Source organism: Armigeres subalbatus, unplaced genomic scaffold, assembly GCF_024139115.2.
Source record: "Armigeres subalbatus isolate Guangzhou_Male unplaced genomic scaffold, GZ_Asu_2 Contig1714, whole genome shotgun sequence".
Lineage (NCBI taxonomy): Eukaryota > Metazoa > Arthropoda > Insecta > Diptera > Culicidae > Armigeres > Armigeres subalbatus.
In genome coordinates this window covers 54,153-71,572 of record NW_026942522.1, presented here as the reverse complement: position 1 = coordinate 71,572, position 17,420 = coordinate 54,153, and the positions used below count along the sequence as shown (strand labels likewise).

Below are 17,420 nucleotides of genomic sequence, written 5' to 3'. Positions count from 1 at the left end.
GACTCAATGAGGTGAGGAAAAAGTTGCTCATTGAGAATCTTTGAGCCTATTTCCTAACTGTAGCCTAACGGTAGCCAGTAGGTTATTGTACTTATCGTGTTTGTTTAGAAAACAATTCAACCACTGTCATAATGCGTGTTTAGGACTGCTCCATTTAATTTTTACACGTTGAAGACATTCCCTTAAAAGAGCTTAATAATTTTCATTCAAAATTAAAGCAGTCGAACAAATCTTGTATTAATCGGTCAAAACGGTATACACTGGAGTCGTTTTTCATGCGGTTTGGCTTCCTTTTTTTGGGTCTCACGCGTTTTAACGCGTTTACACAATATTTTAAAGAAGGTCTTGGTGCCACTACGATCGAAGGATCGATCCCTGGCCCTTCCCTTTTCATCTTCTTCAATCATCATCATCATCAATATATAAAAATGAATTAACATTACGCACGGATGGACCGATTTGCAAGATTTTCTCACTAATTGATTTGTCTTGGGATCAGCTGTGTTTGTGTTTGTACATACCACAGATAAAAGATATTGAGGCTAGAACAAATTTTATTGGAAATCCTGTGTAAATTTTTGAATTGATATACGTTGGCCCACTATTGCCATCTACTCAACTGATTGCGGCAGTACATACGAACGCAGCTGATAAGCAATCGTCGAACGCAGCCAATATATTTGACAGCCGCATTCAGGCTGCGTTTTCAATGACAATGATCCTTGCGCCATCTCCAATCGATTGCCAAACGCGGTCCCAAGTTAAAATACATTTGAATTAATGGTTGCGGATGTTTATACACGTATCGGATGCCAACCCAATAACTGTTATCTGTGTACATACTAATAGTTGATCAATTTTCCGGGGAAAGTTGAGAAGTTGTCTAAATGGTTTTATGAGTTCTGAAGAAAGCCATCAAGCTCGAACTGAAATCGATCTGGAGTGCGACGCCTCAATCAGTTAAATGAAATGGGAAAACTGTCAAAACGCACGCAAACGTATTCATTCTGTTTGGCCCATAATGCAGCTGCTCATTTTGGACGAATGCTTCGTGCGTAGTTAGTGCTAATTGACCTCTCCAATCGAACATTTTTATTCGTTCCGTCGATTCTTTGGCTTATTTAAAGTCAACTCTCTTAAAGAACCCATATTTTTTATTCCTCTTACTATTTTTAAAATCGAAAACAAAAACCGAAAAAGTGCTGCACGTGTGAACCGGCCTGAAAAAATTTGACCCGAATCTCATTCAAAACCGGGCCAATCTTAAAAAAAACAGAAGTTTTCCGATTTTTGTTTTCGATTTTTAAAGCAGTTCCCGCATAATAAAAAACAACATGTTATATGGTCAGAATCATTATTATGCTGTAAGATATAGCTTCACAGTTTACGTTGCGGTTATCGAATACTTTTCGATCGATGCAACCATAACTGCTCGACATCATCTCTAAATGTCAACATATAACATACTGTCTCTAAAATGTTCTTTATTTCCTGCATTATATGTCAACATTTTATCATACAGTTGAGCGAAAATTTTGCACGCGAAAATAGATGATTTTTAATGGTGACATAACTTAACAACCCATTCAACATATTGTTATTTGTCAAATAACCGTACCACAAACTGTTAAAACTTTATATGAGATTGTTCATTTACAGTTGTCAACAGTAAAGGAAACTGTTGTCGACCGCACGGGAAAATATCCATGTACAGTTTGTAATTATGCGGGTTAGAGGCTTTGAAAAATATGGGTTCTTTGGGAAAGTTGACCTAGAATACGCCAAAGAATCGACTGCGACCAGTGTTGTAAAATGTCATTTGCATTCGTTTGTATTATTTTCCCAGAACTTTTTTCAGAAGGTAGCTATCAATTCATGTTGTATGACGAACTTATAGCGTTTAAATGGGCCTACAACTTTGTCTAACAAGACTTTGCTGTAAATATGTAATCTGGGGCGTGGGAGGCAAAATGTCATTCAAATGACATTATGTCAAATGACACGTGACATTTTGGAGAGTTTTCACTCTCCAGCCCCAGATGCTATACTTAGAGCAATGTACCCTTGGATAAAAATATAGCCCTACTCAAGCATTATGAGTACATTCAAAACTATGTAATAAATTTGGCTTCTATAGAAAGTTATGAACAAATTAGTCAAATGACATGCAGATGACATTTTACAAGCCTGACTGCGATAATAAAACGAGATGCAATTTTTGACGGGATAGGTCAATTATCGGTAATTCACTTTTCCAACGGCTTTTGTGTTTGTATAGCTATTTTATGTCGAAAAATAACACGTTCATACCTCCGAAGCATTGCAATCAATAACTAAACGATATAAAAATAAACCAAAAATTGAACGCCGTATTGAATGAATGATGGATAGGCGAATTGGTCCCTTCAGTCCCCTGCTGTTTCAAAACCTGCAACCAGAGATGCATCTGAACACGAGAACGCGTGTTCCAAACGTTCTGAACACTGCACACTGTTCAAGAGCACTGACCTAAATAACTTAGCAACTTAAGTTATACAATTGTATCCTAATTAAAAAAAAAACTCCTTAACAAAGAAAAAAAACTTGTGTCCTAGGAAAACAAATTCAAGCGACGGCATATACTATACATTTTTCGGCTAGTAATGGAACACGTGGGCTTCTAACGGATAGAAATCAAGCATGCTCGTATGTTTTTGCATAGTTCCAAATCTAAGGAATCTTAGTTACCATGATCGTTTTGCTTGCACTGTGTTCAGAGTTCAAAACTAAGAACACCAAGGCACGCTCTTGGCTCATGTTCTGTTCTGGATGCACCTCTGCCTGCAACCGTGATTGTAATTTCTGTAGATCAATCATCCTTCATCGCATCAAACCATTAAGTTTTCGGTATATTGTACCGCAATTCAGTGCACAGATCAAACAAAAACATCGAGGCCTCGAGGTTCTCGAGAAATCGATAAAAGACTACGTCTGTCTTTTCTGTATTGGGGTACACTTTACGATTGCGAAAATCGGGGACCGTCACGAAAATATGATAGACTTTAAAGTTTAATATCTCAGCCGCTACTCGATGGATTTTCAATTGTTTCGGACCGTTTGATGAAGGATGAGTCAACGCTTCTTTGTATTGATATAAAAATACTGATTTTTAACTATTTATTACACAAGGTTGATAAAAAGTTTAGAAATAGATAAACCAACCAATCACGTACATGCATCACTAGCACAGACATCAAAAATCAATGACTTGCGGGTTTGGATCTAATCATTAATTTGAACAAGATTTCACGCAGAGCGGACGCATCAAAGCAATCGCAGCGGAGCGGACACAGCATCACAGAGGCGCTGGTAACATTTTCAACGGAAATCCATCGCATTGGTGGTGGTCCTCGGTGTGTTGCTGCAGATCATTCAACCTCAAAGATCCAGCATTTTATATGAAGAAAGGGGTTACTACAAAAATAGCACTGTTGCAATCCCGTGCCGCCAGTGGCGATGCGTTTATTACATTATTGGGAAAGCGCATTGAGGAAAAAAATGGTTCTTCTCAGGACTAGCATTTTCTGAACAGAAGGGTTTAATTGCGAAAATGGACTGTTTCGGTGGCATCGGCGTTTGGCGTGGATTTAATATTATTACCGTAGAACCCCGCTCATTCGACACCATTTAATACGACACTTTTTAATCCGTACCCCGCTCGTTCGACAATTGTCGAATTAAAAATGGTTTAAAAGTCACTTTGATTTGACATTAAGAATGTCATCACAATCATCCCAAAACATTATTAACGCCAAATTCTGTGAACAGTTGTAGATACCTTCTAACTTTTCGAAGTAGATAATGAATAGCTGTTTATATTCACTCGAATAATGAAATAAGAGTGAAATATTCTGTATTACAGCTTAGTGTTATAGTTAACTTACTACTAACATCCATCGACATTGAAGGAATGTAGAGAAAAGCATAAGTGTATGGAAGGCTTGCTCAGCTCTTATCCTCTTGATGATTTCGTCGAGAGGAATAAGCAATGCTCTAGATGGGACAACGACTGGTATTTTCTGCAGAAGTCACATCCCCGACACAGGTTTAACATATTAAATAGAACGGGTAGCGTGATAGTCACACTTCTTCTTCTTCTTTGTTGGCATTACATCCCCACACTGGGACAGAGCCGCCTCGCAGCTTAGTGTTCATTAAGCACTTCCACAGTTATTAACCGCGAGGTTTCTAAGCCAAGTTACCATTTCTGCATTCGTATATCATGAGGCTAACACGATGATACTTTTATGCCCAGGGAAGTCGAGACAATTTCCAATCCGAAAATTGTCTAGACCGGCACCGGGAATCGAACCCAGCCACCCTCAGCATGGTCTTGCTTTGTAGCCGAGCATCTTACCGCACGGCTAAGGAGGGCCCCAGATAGTCACACCCTCGGTCCCAATATTATAGATACCTTTTGTTGGATAAAAAAAACGACTAGATTTGTGCTTAATCAAAATACAGATTAGAAACAATGAAGGTAATTGTATTGAAACTTTTGTTGTACTAATTATTACATTGAAAAGTATGAATCAATCCAACCTTAACGTTGACGACGTTGCCACTCCGATTCAATTAGCTTGCTCCGCAATTTCCGCAGTTGAATAGATTCCGCTGCATCTCGTCTGTGATCCATTAAATCGATCAGGAAATCAACGCAATCTATTGATTTTTGGTGGTTCTCATATGCCTCTTCGTATGGTTCAATAACAAGCAACGGCTCACTAGACGAATTTTCTAATCACTCCTCATCGGGTTCCGCTTTGTTCTCATGTAGAACGCTGTCCAAAATTTCGTTGTCAGTGTACACATCACAATCACCGATGATTTTGTTCCCTTTGCTGTCACATACTGAGTCATTCAACCAGTCTTTTATGTCATCATTACTGGGATTCTCCTGGTAGAAATGTGCTGTAGCTTTCACAAGAGCCAATACGTCATTATCTAATGACCCACTTTCAGCTTCTTCTAGATCGAAGAGCGGATATTCATCTAGAAGGTTCTTCCATGAACCCTCAATTGTCTTATGTGAGATTTCATCCCATGATTGATGTAACCAGTCAATAACTTGGCGCAGACTGATTTTCTTAAGCCTTTCTTCAAAGATACTGCAGTCGGTGTCATCAAGAAGCAAATGAAGCATGAGTTTTTTCTTGTGCCGTTTCTTCACCGCATGGAGTACTCCTTGATCCATTGGCTGACCGAGTGAGGTGACATTTGGTGGAAGGAAAATCACTTTTATTTTCCCGTCATTGCTTTCGAGAATGGTGCCACCATCGTGGTGCGCCGAACAATTATCTAGGAGTAACAACGCTCTAGGTTCTCGTCCGTTCTGCTGTGCAAAATTCTGTACCGAGGGAATGAACTGTTCGAAGAACCACTGTTTAAACAAATCTCGGTTCATCCAAGCCTTCTTCGAGCTTTTGTAATATACTGGAAGGTCAGACTTGTCCTTGGGCAGGTCACGTGGATTCTGAGACGTACCCAGGAACATCAGAGGTAGTTTATTCGAGCCGTCAATGTTGCAGCAAGGCATAAATGTAATTCTTGATTTAATAACCTTCCTACCTTCGGCAATGTCTTCGTCGTTCAAGACCAATGTGCGAGAAGGAAGTAAACTTGACGAACAATGCCGATTCATCAGCATTATAAATTTCCCATTTCTCGTAACGATTCTCCTGAATTTGTTGAATGAAATTAACTTTAAACTGTTCGAAAGCATCAACGTTCGCAGAAGCACGTTCGCCTTCAACACCAATCATCTTCAATCCGTACCGCTTCCTAAATCTGTCGTACCATCCGTTGCTCGACGAAAATTGAACATCCAAATCATAAACATTCCGAGTCTGCAACATCGAAAACAATTGTTCCGCTTTTGCTCGCACTATCTCCGGGATTAATATATGCTTCTTCCTACGCTCCTGTAAGATCCAAAGATACAGAGCTTCCTCTAGTGCAACCAGCTTTGCTGTTTTCATCGTGCGCCGTTCCGTCACGCCGGTCTCCTGGTATTTATAGGCGGTGTTCTCAATGGTCTCCCGGTTCTTGATGAAACCCAGAAGCGTAGTTCTTCCGATGTTATACTCCCGAGAAACTTTCGTTACTGTTGATCCGTTCTCAACGCTCCGAATCGCTTGCAGCTTCTGTTGAAGCGTTAGCACTACGTGCTTTTTCTTTGGTGGCTCCGATACATTACTAAAATTTGATAATTTATTATACAAATCCAGTTTAAAAATATATTCAATATTTACCTGCTGTTTAGAGTTGCTAGGGGTTTCCTTTTTCCGTCCATGGAACTACCTACACAGCACTCTGCTGGGTTTGGATACCGGATTCCACGCAATAAAAAAAACTTTATTGATCGGCAGAAGCTGCAGCAACGGTAACGGGGACCATCTGGCACTTTCCGCGATAATGAATATTGAAAAGTTGAGGAACCAAGATGATTTTAAATAGTAATTCGTACGATTGCGATATTCACTTCAAATATTTTTTATAACTTGCGATGCAAAACAAAAACAAACTTAGGGTTGCCATATTTGTTCGAAAAATAATAATAGGGTTACCAGTTTGTCGGATTAAAACGTTACCCCGTTAACTCGACAGGAATCATTGTCGAATGAGCGGGGTTCTACGGTATATAACTTATTATAAAATAGTGGCTATATTTACTACCTAGTAATCCCCCAGATGAATTTGAGCCATATAAATTTAAATGTCTATTTGAGAACGGTATTTTTACGAACAGATCGTAAGTTTCGAGTGGAAGATGGATTTTTAGTTTTAATTCTTTTAAAAATGACGACAAAGATATACTTTTTCCCATTGATAAAAATTATTTTGAATCTCATGTGTTAGATTATGGCGTGATTAGCGTGAAAATGCTTTGCCTTTCTTGTATATTTGGTTTTTGGATTTTTGACAAAATGCTTGGGAAAAAAGTACAGAACATTTTTTTTTTCACTTATGATGCGTTTTCCAACCAGGACTCTTCGCTAAAAATGTACCGTGTCTAATTTTTTTAAATCTTTTATTTATTTTTGTAGCATTTCCACCCGCTGGCAAGGTATGTAGTGGCATATATCATTCTCCAAACGGTCCGATGTCTGCGGAATCCCGATCAAATGGCTCGCGCGCCGGAAAGCAACTTTCTTATATCTAATGAAGTTATTCCATTAGCCCTGCCCTTTCATTAATCGTAATGAGTGCACATTATATTTACATTCATATCAGATCACAAAGGGCGGGGCTAACGGGCTTAATTTAATGAAAACAAGATAGCTGCTTTCCGGCACGCGTGAGCCACGCTTCACACGGCTAGCAGACACGCATTCCAGTTCGAGACAGCAACACGTACGGACGTGTTTTTGCTCGCGAATTTTTCGAAGTGTTTTTTCGTTCATTTGCTGTTTACGTTTTCGCTTGTCGCGTTGGCGTTATTTTCTCCCGGACCCGTCATGGGAGACTCGGTGGCCGATTCGGTCGCTGGAAAAGTGCCTAAGCGCACTGCTCTTGGAGGCGCGGGTAACCTCCAAGCAGCTTTGCAGAGCAACGTGTTCTCTCCGTTGCCACTTGATGACGCCGGCAATCCGCCGGAAAAGATGAAGAAGCAGCAATCGCAGCTGCCGCAGGTGCAACCGGAGCGGGAGGAAAAGTGCCCGCCCGTGTTTGTGAAGGGCGATCCACCTGATTTGCGCCCAAAAATTCGCCAGCTGGGCTGAAATGTACTTTTCGGCTCTGCAACGAGGGCGTGAAAGTAATGCCGGCAAATAAGGACCATTATCAATCCGTCGTGGAGTTCCTCGAGGTCCACAAGAATGAGTACTACACTCATGACCACTCCGGCACGAAGCCGCTAAAGGCTTTGCTGCGAGGACTCCACGACATGAAGGAAGAGGAGCTAAAAGCTGAGCTCGAAAGTTGCGGATTGAAACCGGTGGCCGTGCACAAGATCGCTTGTCACGACAAGACGAGGAGATATCGCGACCAGCTTTACCTGGTCCACCTGGAGCACGGCTCCACCACGTGGAAGGACCTGAAGCTGGTCGGAGTTATAAATTACACCGTCGTTGACTGGGAGCGATATCGGCCAGTGCACCGCGACGTCACGCAGTGCACCAACTGCTTCAATTTCGGGCACGGCACCAGAAACTGCTGCATGAAGCCGCGCTACAACAAATGTGGCGAGCTCCACCCGACCGATGAGTGCGACAAGATGGAGGTTGCTGATCCCAAATGCGCCAACTGTGGCGACAAGCATCGGGCTACAACCAAGGACTGTCCAAAGCGGGCGGCGTTTTTGGAAATCAGGAAGAAGGCCTCCACCAGGTCCCTGCCGAAAAAGAACCGAATTCCTGCTCTCAACGAGGTGAACTTTCCGGCCATCCCGGCTCCCCGGCGAGCGATACCAATTCTTCCACATTTGCAGCCACACAAACGGCTGGCGGCTGCTGCAGCATCAGTTCAAGCTCCAACACCATCCACCAGCGATTGGCCCCCGCTTCCTCCCCCTGGATTCCGTCGTCAGGATAATGAGCCCCTTCCGGCCGAGGGCGACCCACCGCTTTACACATCGGAGCAGCTAGTTCCGATTTTCACCCAACTGGCAACGCGACTACGCGGTTGCAAAACTCGCTTCGACCAGATCTTCACCCTGGGCATGTTCGTCATTGAAAATGGCTGCTAGGGTGGGTCTGGTCAATTGAAACGCTTGCTCACTAAAGAGCAAAATCATCGAGCACAGCGATTTCCTTCAGGAGAAGGAGATTGACGCGGCTTTCATCACCGAAACCCACCTGAAGCCCGAGGTAAGTGCAACAATTCCGGGTTTTAGGTTGGTGAGGTTCGATCGAACAAGCTCCAGAGGGGGAGGAGTGGCAATCGCCTTGCGAAACACCATCGCCTGCCGCCTGCTGCCGGACTTCAAGCTCAAACTCATCGAAGCCGTTGGAGTGGAAGTTACCACTTCTGTCGGAGTCGTCATCGCCGGAGATCTGAACGCAAAGCACCAATCGTGGGGAAACACCGTCTACAACCGGAACGGAGTCGTCTGGTCCAACGACGAACTAGAGGGCCACTACACCATCCTGAGCCCTGACAGCCCTACCCGGTTGACACGGTCCGGGGCCCATGCTACGCTCGACATCTACATCACGAACATGTACGATCATGTTTCCCAGCCGGTCGTCTTCCAAGAACTGAGTTCGGACCACTATCCGGTGGTGGCTGAGGTTGGATCTTCAGTAAATCGGCACGAGATAACAAGGCGAAACTACCATCGAGTGAACTGGCAGCGGTTCCAGCAGTGCGTCGACAACTTCGTCGATTACGAGGTGCGTCCGGAGACGCCAGAAAGTATCGACCGCCAGCCGTGCGCCATCAAAGAGGCAATCTCGGTGGCCCGGGAGCAGCATGTCCCGAAGGCTCGGCAGGTAAGCAATTCCTTAAACATCGATACACTCACCAAAGATTTGATTCGATTGCGGAATGACACTCGCAGGCAGTTCCAGCGTACAGGACTGCCTGAGCTTAAGGCACGCTGCAATCGAATCACAAAAATTATCAAGGCCAGAATGGTGTACCTAAAAAAAAAACGACTTCTCAAATAAGATCCGCACTCTCCCAGATTATGCTAAGCCTTTCTGGAAAATGACCAAAATTCTAAAATCCAAGCCTCGACCCATTCCACCTTTGATCCCACTAGACAATAATGGCTCTAAGGATCGCTTGATAACTCCTGCAGAGAAGGTCGCTGAAATAGGTCGTCACTTCGTCAGCTCACACAATCTTGGGCAGAACATCGTCAGTCCACACGAAGCAGCCGTCAACGAGCTTGCTAACAACATCCATTTGATTCCCAACGACTTCTCGGAGGAGTTGGAGATCTCAGCTGGCGAATTGACGGCATATATCAAATCGCCGAAGAACATGAAGGCCCCAGGCTTCGGCAGCATCCTGAATCTCGCGCTCAAACACATGAGTGCTCCGTTCTTGAGCACCTCTCACTGATCTCTAATCAGTGTCTCCAGCTCAGCTTGGCTCAGCTACTTCCCATCGTCCTGGAAGTCAGCGAAAATCATCCCCATCTGGAAGCCTGGAAAGGATCCTTCCTCTCCCAAAAGTTATCGACCCATCAGCCTTCTCTCAGGGTTATCAAGCTATTCGAAAAAGCTATTCATCATCGGTTACTTGAGTCTGCCGAAAATCTCAACATCTTGCTCGAGAAACAGTTTGATTTCCGACGCGGTCGGTCAAGGGTCAACTGTACACCAACTGACCCGAGTTACCAACGTCCTCAGGCGGAACAAGTTTGTCTCGAAAACATCCGCCATGGCCTTACTCGGTGTCGAGAAGGCATTTGACAATGTATGGCATGATGGCCTGGTGTACAAACTACAACGCTACAATCTTCCCAGCTACCTGGTGAAAATCATCAACAATTACCTGTCGGCAAGGACATTCCGGGTCTCAATCAGCGGAGCGAATTCCAATGCGCAGAACATCGTCGCAGGCGTCCCCCAGGGCAGTATCATCGGGCCCCTGCTTTTCAATCTGTTCACTTCCGACATCCCAGAACCTCCAGAGGACAGCATTCTGTCTCTGTTCGCAGATGGCACCTCCATCGTCTACAACGGTAAAGTGATCAGAGCGCTAGTGGCAAAACTCCAACGAGGCCTGGATGCCCTGACATAGTACCTCACCAGCTGGAAGATCTGTATCAATGCGGCGAAGACCCAGATCATCATTTCCCCCGACTTGTTCCGCCTGGGGACTGTAAAATCATCTTCAATGGCACGACTGTAGAATGGGCCAATGAGGACGACTACCTTGGCTGGACCCTCGACAGCAAGCTTGTTTTCTGACAACAGGTTGACAAAACGGTGACGAAGTGTAACGTTTTGTTGAAACTGCTACACCCTTTGATCAACCGGCGGTCGTCATTGTCCCTGAAAAGTAAGCTTGCTGTCTACAAGCAAATCATCCTCCCTGTGATCGAATACGGCATGCCGGTCTGGGAGAGCTGCGCTAAAACCCACCACCTCAAACTTCAACGGGTCCAAAACAAATTCCTGAGGATGATCCTCAACAACTCTTCCTCCCAGGACAAGAACATCCGAGGTCACCGTCTGGCCGGAATAAAAACCTTACATGAACGCTTTGGTGAGTGTAAAGAAAAGTTTAGGGTCCGTTGCTTGCACTCGGACCAACAAGCGCTTAGGGCGCTAGTTCCAATCTAGGTTATCAAATTTTTATTGTAAATATTAGTGTACATAGTAGTTAGGCTATCAAATTTTAAAAAACACTAGCGCCTCCTGAAGGCCGTCATGACACATTATACTTTAAAAAATTAAGTAACAACATAATAATAATAATAATAATTAAAATCGAAGTTGGAGGGCCAAGCCGGCCGATCACTGTACATGTTAAAAATAATTGGGTTGTTTAGCAAAGAAAAATATGAGGTTTTTTTATAGTTTAACTTAAAGAGCATGCTTTGCTGATCTCCAGCATATTTTTAATTTGTTTGAAAACCTTTTATTTACATTTTTATACAGCAAACAATAAGCCATTTCAATCGATAGAATGACACTAAGATTCATAGAATGACAGTTGGCCCATGCAGCATAAGAACAAATTTTTAGTCCCATATAAATTTAAAATGCAAATTAAAAATAGTTCCAATACTCCAAAAATTCTGAAAAATTGGGGTTTGCCTCAGTTTTTTATGCAGTTTCAGAATATGTAAAAACATCGATACCCCTAAACAACCCAATTGTAGAACAAAAAATGTTTAAATAAAGAAGAATTTTACTACTACTACGCGTGAGCCATTTTGATTGGGATTACGCAAGGAGCGATTCGACAAAATTTGATGCAGTGGAGCGGACACTGCAGCACGAAGGCGTGGGTAACACCAGTGGCAATGCTGAAAATTTATTCCAAATGGTGGAGGCTTAGCGAAAAATCATCGAGTGGCGGTCGCCGTTCGCGGAAATCATGGAAGGATTTTTTTCTGTCGGCTCTTTTGTGACTTTGCCCTTATAATTTTTAAATGTTATGCCAAATCGCCCAATGCTATTTATGGAAACCTCCCTGCATAAATGTCATTTGACAATACCCCAGTACGTGACGTTGTGCGCGTTCAAGCGATGCTTTGTTTATTATTTATCTGTCCTGCATTTAAAAAAATTGATAAAACAGTGAGATAGACGAGTGCAAAAAACGCGAATTAATTTGTACGCAAAAAACGGCCTCAATGGCAAAAGCTAAAAATAATTGTGCAATCATCTCCGTTTTGCAGTCGCGTACGTTCTGGCCGTCGATGTGTTGCTCATTATTGTGCTTGTTGTGGGTGTAGATTCTAAATCGAGTGTTTTCCGTCGGACGAGAAAATTTTCCAGTTCCATCAAAGGCAGAGGTGTGGCCTCTGATCCGTGAGTAGGATTCAAGAGAACCGTGCCATCGTGATGGATGACGTGGTGGACACGGCCGGATTCGAGGAGTTGAGCGACAAAAACGAAATCATCGCTAAATATCTGGAACAACTAAATCAGCTGAAAGAGTTGGCCGCCAGCCGGGGACGGATAAACGAGGCGGAGTTCAATAACTACCTGGTCCGGAACTACTTCCACAACAACAACATCATCAACTACATATTCGACAAGCACACCAGTCGGATCCTGCTCAAAACGGTCATTGACCGGAAGAAAAAAATTATCAACTTCATCTTCGTACTGCTGACGTTGTTTATTGTGTTCTCGTACAAACATGAAGTGTCGACGGTGGTGCTTCGCAATATCCAGAGCTTTATCTATCCGGGGATGCGAGTGTGGCGCAAGGTGACGGTGCCGATCATTGCCAACTATCCTTCGCTGACGGAGCTGTACGACGAAAGCTGCCTGCTAACGAATCCGTACTTCCAAGTGGAGAACCTGAACTGCGATCCGTGCGCGGACGTGGCCAACGTGCTGGATCTGACCAACGTCGACCAGGTGGCGGTGAATTATCCGTATATTTTTAAGGTATGCTTTAGTATGCGGTAAACTGAGTTATTAATATTCGTGGGTTTTTCACTTTTAGACACAGAAGGAGCTGGTCGACATCAACCGGTTGCAGATGTTGTACGAACAGCACCGTGCCATTTTTGCCAAGGATGCGTACAAAATCCAGTCAACGCATCCCGAAATCCGCAACCTGGACGATCTGTTTCGACAGTTTGTCAACGCTAGTCAGCAAGTGGAGAGCCATAGCGTTTGGCGCTGCAATCGGATGGCCCCGGCCCGATTGCTGAGGTCGATCTTCCCCCGGCCGTCTCGGCTTCCATCGACGGGGGTAAGCCTGGAGCGGTACCTAATAGTGGACACTCCACAGGCCCTGCCGTACCGCATCCCGGATGCCGAGTGTGCCAACATGTTCATCATCCAGGGCTACGGCAGCCGGACGTTTCTACTTAGGCCCACGCAGGAGTGTCGGCACCGGTGCCGAACGTTGTCGGTGCGGTTGCCTGCCAGCTACGGGTGTAAGTAAAACATGACATAGTTTTTCCAATATGAATGTTAAATTTCCTTGGAACATCATTTCAGTGATCTACAACTGGTGGTACTGGAAGCCGATCTCGCTGCCGGAGCAGTACGCCAAAACGCCCTCCGTGAGTTACATCGGATCGTACTGCTGAACGGGACCCAATCCAGCTGCAATGAATGAGACGCCATCTCACCGAAGCCAAAATGCATTCAGAGAAACCGAGGAAAGTCAGAAACTTGAACATTGACTGAGGGCAGCGAAACATATTTAATCCTCCTAACAAGAACTGCTCAGCTCAGCGGAGAACCAATTTAAGTGTTGTGACCCCGAGTACACCAAAAGTGTTATTTTTGTAAGTATATTTCATTCTTATGTTGATTGTTTTGCCGAATTTACTCTGAGATTAGCCCCCGATATTAGTCAGGTAGCGTTGTTGTGTGTAACGTTTCAGGAACAGTTTGGGCATTTTTATGTTGAATGTTTTCTATGTGTAATGTATAAAGTATTGTAAATGAATAAGTAGACAGCGACATTGGCAAACTGCCGTGATTCAGTGTGATTATGGGAGGAGAATGGTTGCAGGAACTAAACATTTTCAGAACGGTCGAATGAAAAGGTGACAGCTCTGCTGAATCTATTTTGTTACAGATTATGTTAGTTAATATTATTCAAAAATCAAACTACTTTTTATTACTGTTTGACTACTACGCTGCCAAAATCGTATTTTTTTCTCATATGAATAGGAAATCCAGCAAAGATATTATGACATGACGATTTTTTTTAATTATTCAATTCAGCTCAACTGACCTGAGGTAGTGGACTTGTTGTAGTAATCCATGCATAGTAAGCAGGCCGTGACTTTAATACACAAGGTGAATATGTCATTCTGTCTGAGTAACTAAATAGTCATACAAAACAGATACAACAAACTGCAATTGTCAAAGTAGGCTCTTTGTATATCAACAATCGACGAACGGCCCTTCCGTATATTCAAGGCTCCAAGGCGAAAGAAACAACAAAGCATGCGATGCTGCTCTGCCTTATGGGCGTTGTTCAGTAAAGCTTGACTTCCACCACTAGGTTCGCTAGCGTTTCTAAATCATGGAAAGACCACTTTCCACGGCAAAGAAACCTATATGTTATGTGGTGACAGGCTTGTTTTATTATCAAGAATCTTTAGGATGTGAGCAAAAAGTAAATAAGTTTTTTTCTTTACTGTCCTGAAGAATCTGATAAGATCCTGATCTCAAGATGTCCCAAGCCAGGGCAAACCAATCCGGTGCCGGAGATGGAATTGGAAGATCAATGGGACTAGTTAACGAAGGAATTACTGCAGGCGGAAGACTTTCTCGATGCGGAGGGTTTTTACTGCCCGTCATGGAGCGCTTGGTCGTGGTTTATTCTACGTCTCGCAAGAGGTGAGACGTCACCAATTTGAATTACACGGTCGTCTCACGCGAGAATAGTCGAAAACGCCAATTCTCGAGTCATTCGAGACGTAGAATAGGCATAAATGGGCCAAGACAGCGAAACCAACATGGGATAACCTCAAGAAAGCTTTCCAGGATGACTGAATGACATGGTCGGTAGATCGCATTACTGCGTGAGTTAACGAGTCAATCATTATGAGCATGAGCATGATGACCGTACATTTCGTAGTTCCAGGATCTAAACATCACTTCTACGGGTCTTTCTTCCGGCATACATACTATACACTGCCGTTATACGCATAACTGTCCCATGTACATAGGAAATCCCAGCAAACGTGGGACAATTATGCGTATGACGGCAGTACAGGGGATGGACAAAATAATTAGGATAGGCAAATTTTGGGTAAAATTAGATGTGTTGTAACTATCTTAGTTATCATCCGATTTTGACAATTCAGGCATGCCCGAACTAGAAAATTAATGCAGTTCCATGGAACCGACTATGGCCACCGGATTCCGGAGATATTTCGGGTTTTTCGGAGGTAGGTTCAAAACCGTAAATTTGAGGTGGATATTAGGAGAAGTTGTGGTTAAAAATTGAATAATATTAGTAACCACAAATGAAGTAGGGCTCTTGCTGATTGGAACCATATATTGAGATCGGACCAGAATCAAGTGAGATATGGCCATTTCTTTAAAATCGGTTCCGATCGATACTTATCAAAGGGGTCAGGCCACAACTTCATTTGAATCTCGCTTTTTGATAGATCGTCCACTATGATTTTATTCTAGAAGGGCTCTAATGTGTCCAGAATGAAAAACCAATTGAATAAACGGATCCTGGAGTCGCTGGGATGTCCCCGGGGAACCTGTGAATGGGGACATTTAAGCTTTAGCACCAAAATCAGTCATTCGACGGCTCTTTTTTCATGGTTTTCGATCAGGAAGCGAAGTATGAATATAAAATGGTCCATTGTCGGCTCTGACCGCTTCCAGGATCTACGGATTGGCCCCGGGAACCTGTGGAAGGGGACATTTTAGTTTTACCTCCAAAACCAGTCGTTCGTTGGCTCTTTTTTCATGGTTTTCGATCAGGAAGCGAAGTATGAATATAAAATGGTCCATTGTTGGCTCTGTCCGCTTTCAGGATCTACGCATTGGCCCCGGGGAACCTGTGGAAGGGGACATTTTAGTTTTACCACCAAAACCAGTCGTTCGACGGCTTTTTTTCATGGTTTTCAATCAGGAAACGAAGTATGAATATAAAATGGTCCATTGACGGCTCTGGCCGCTTCCAGGACCCAAGGATTGCCCCCGGGGAACCTGTGGAAGGGAACATATAAGTTTTAGCACTAAAATCAGTTATTCGACGGCTCTTATTATAAGTTTTCGATCAGGAAGCAAAGTATAAATATAAAAGGACCATTGACAGCTTTGACCGCTTCCAGAACCTACTGGTTGCCCACGAGGAACCTGTGGGAGGCGACATTTTAGTTTTTACACCAAAATCAATCATTCGACAGCTCTTCTTTAATATAAGTAAAGTATTAATATAAAATTGACCATTAATGACTCTGATCGCTCTCAGGACCTACAGATTCCCCTCGGAAAACCAGTAGAAAGGAACATTTAAGTTGCAGCACCAAAACCAATATCTCGACGGCTTTTTTTTTCGTGATTTTTGATCAGAAAGCGAAGTATGAGTATAAATTGGACCATTAATGGATCTGACCGCTTCCAGGACTTATGGGCCAAACACAATGGATACGTTTGCGTGCGTTTTAACAGTTTTCTCATGGGAAATCTGTCAAAACGCACGCAAACGTATCAATTGTGTTTGGCCCATTACGGATTGCCTCCGGGGAACTGTGGAAGCAGACATTTTAGTTTTAGTACAAAAAACAATCATTGGACGGCTCTTTTTTCATGGATTTTAATCAGAATGTGAAGTATGAACAAGAAATGGACCATTGACGGCTCTGACCGTTTTCTGGACCTACGGATAGCTCACGAGGAACCTGCCTACTTCATACTTCGCTTCCTGATCCAGAGCCATGAAAACAGAGCCGTTGTATGACTAGTTTTGTGTGTGTGTATCTTCAATCTAACCCCCACTGTCCGGCAGTGGTATTATGGAAGAAAGCTATCTTTAATAAAGTCAGCTTTAGCCCGGGAGTTAGAAGGTGCTAGCTCTACTGCAGCTCCAGTGACCCATTTCAGACTGCCTGGTAACTCACATCCAGTCCGAGGTCACTTTCACTAGCAATAAGCCCCGCCTGTTTATGCTACCATTATCAATTGGATAATGGATCCATAAACAAACTTCCGGATTTTTTTTAATCCAGCGCGCATTTAGTTTTGGAATCATATAAAAAAAACATATTGAAACAATCTCACCAAATTGATCCAATCACTTCCACGAATAAT

The 17,420-nt window shown here is 43.3% G+C and overlaps 3 protein-coding genes across 3 annotated transcripts; 1 reads left to right on the top strand and 2 right to left on the bottom strand.

The window, feature by feature from the left end:
- Positions 1-4,780: 4,780 nt before the first annotated feature.
- On the bottom strand, positions 4,781-5,575 carry LOC134203245 (tigger transposable element-derived protein 7-like). Its single transcript, XM_062678124.1, has one exon. The coding sequence runs from the start codon at positions 5,573-5,575 to the stop codon at positions 4,781-4,783; it is 795 nt and encodes a 264-aa protein (XP_062534108.1).
- A 28-nt stretch (positions 5,576-5,603) lies between these two features.
- On the bottom strand, positions 5,604-6,428 carry LOC134203244 (jerky protein homolog-like). Its single transcript, XM_062678123.1, has 2 exons — positions 6,291-6,428; positions 5,604-6,234 (listed from the first exon to the last, which is right to left on the bottom strand). The coding sequence occupies exons 1-2, from the start codon at positions 6,329-6,331 to the stop codon at positions 5,604-5,606; spliced, it is 672 nt and encodes a 223-aa protein (XP_062534107.1). The 5' UTR covers positions 6,332-6,428.
- A 5,738-nt stretch (positions 6,429-12,166) lies between these two features.
- Positions 12,167-14,093, top strand: LOC134203246 (uncharacterized). Its single transcript, XM_062678125.1, has 4 exons — positions 12,167-12,275; positions 12,341-13,061; positions 13,120-13,558; positions 13,623-14,093. The coding sequence occupies exons 2-4, from the start codon at positions 12,507-12,509 to the stop codon at positions 13,712-13,714; spliced, it is 1,086 nt and encodes a 361-aa protein (XP_062534109.1). The 5' UTR covers positions 12,167-12,275; positions 12,341-12,506; the 3' UTR covers positions 13,715-14,093.
- The last annotated feature ends 3,327 nt before the right edge of the window (positions 14,094-17,420 follow it).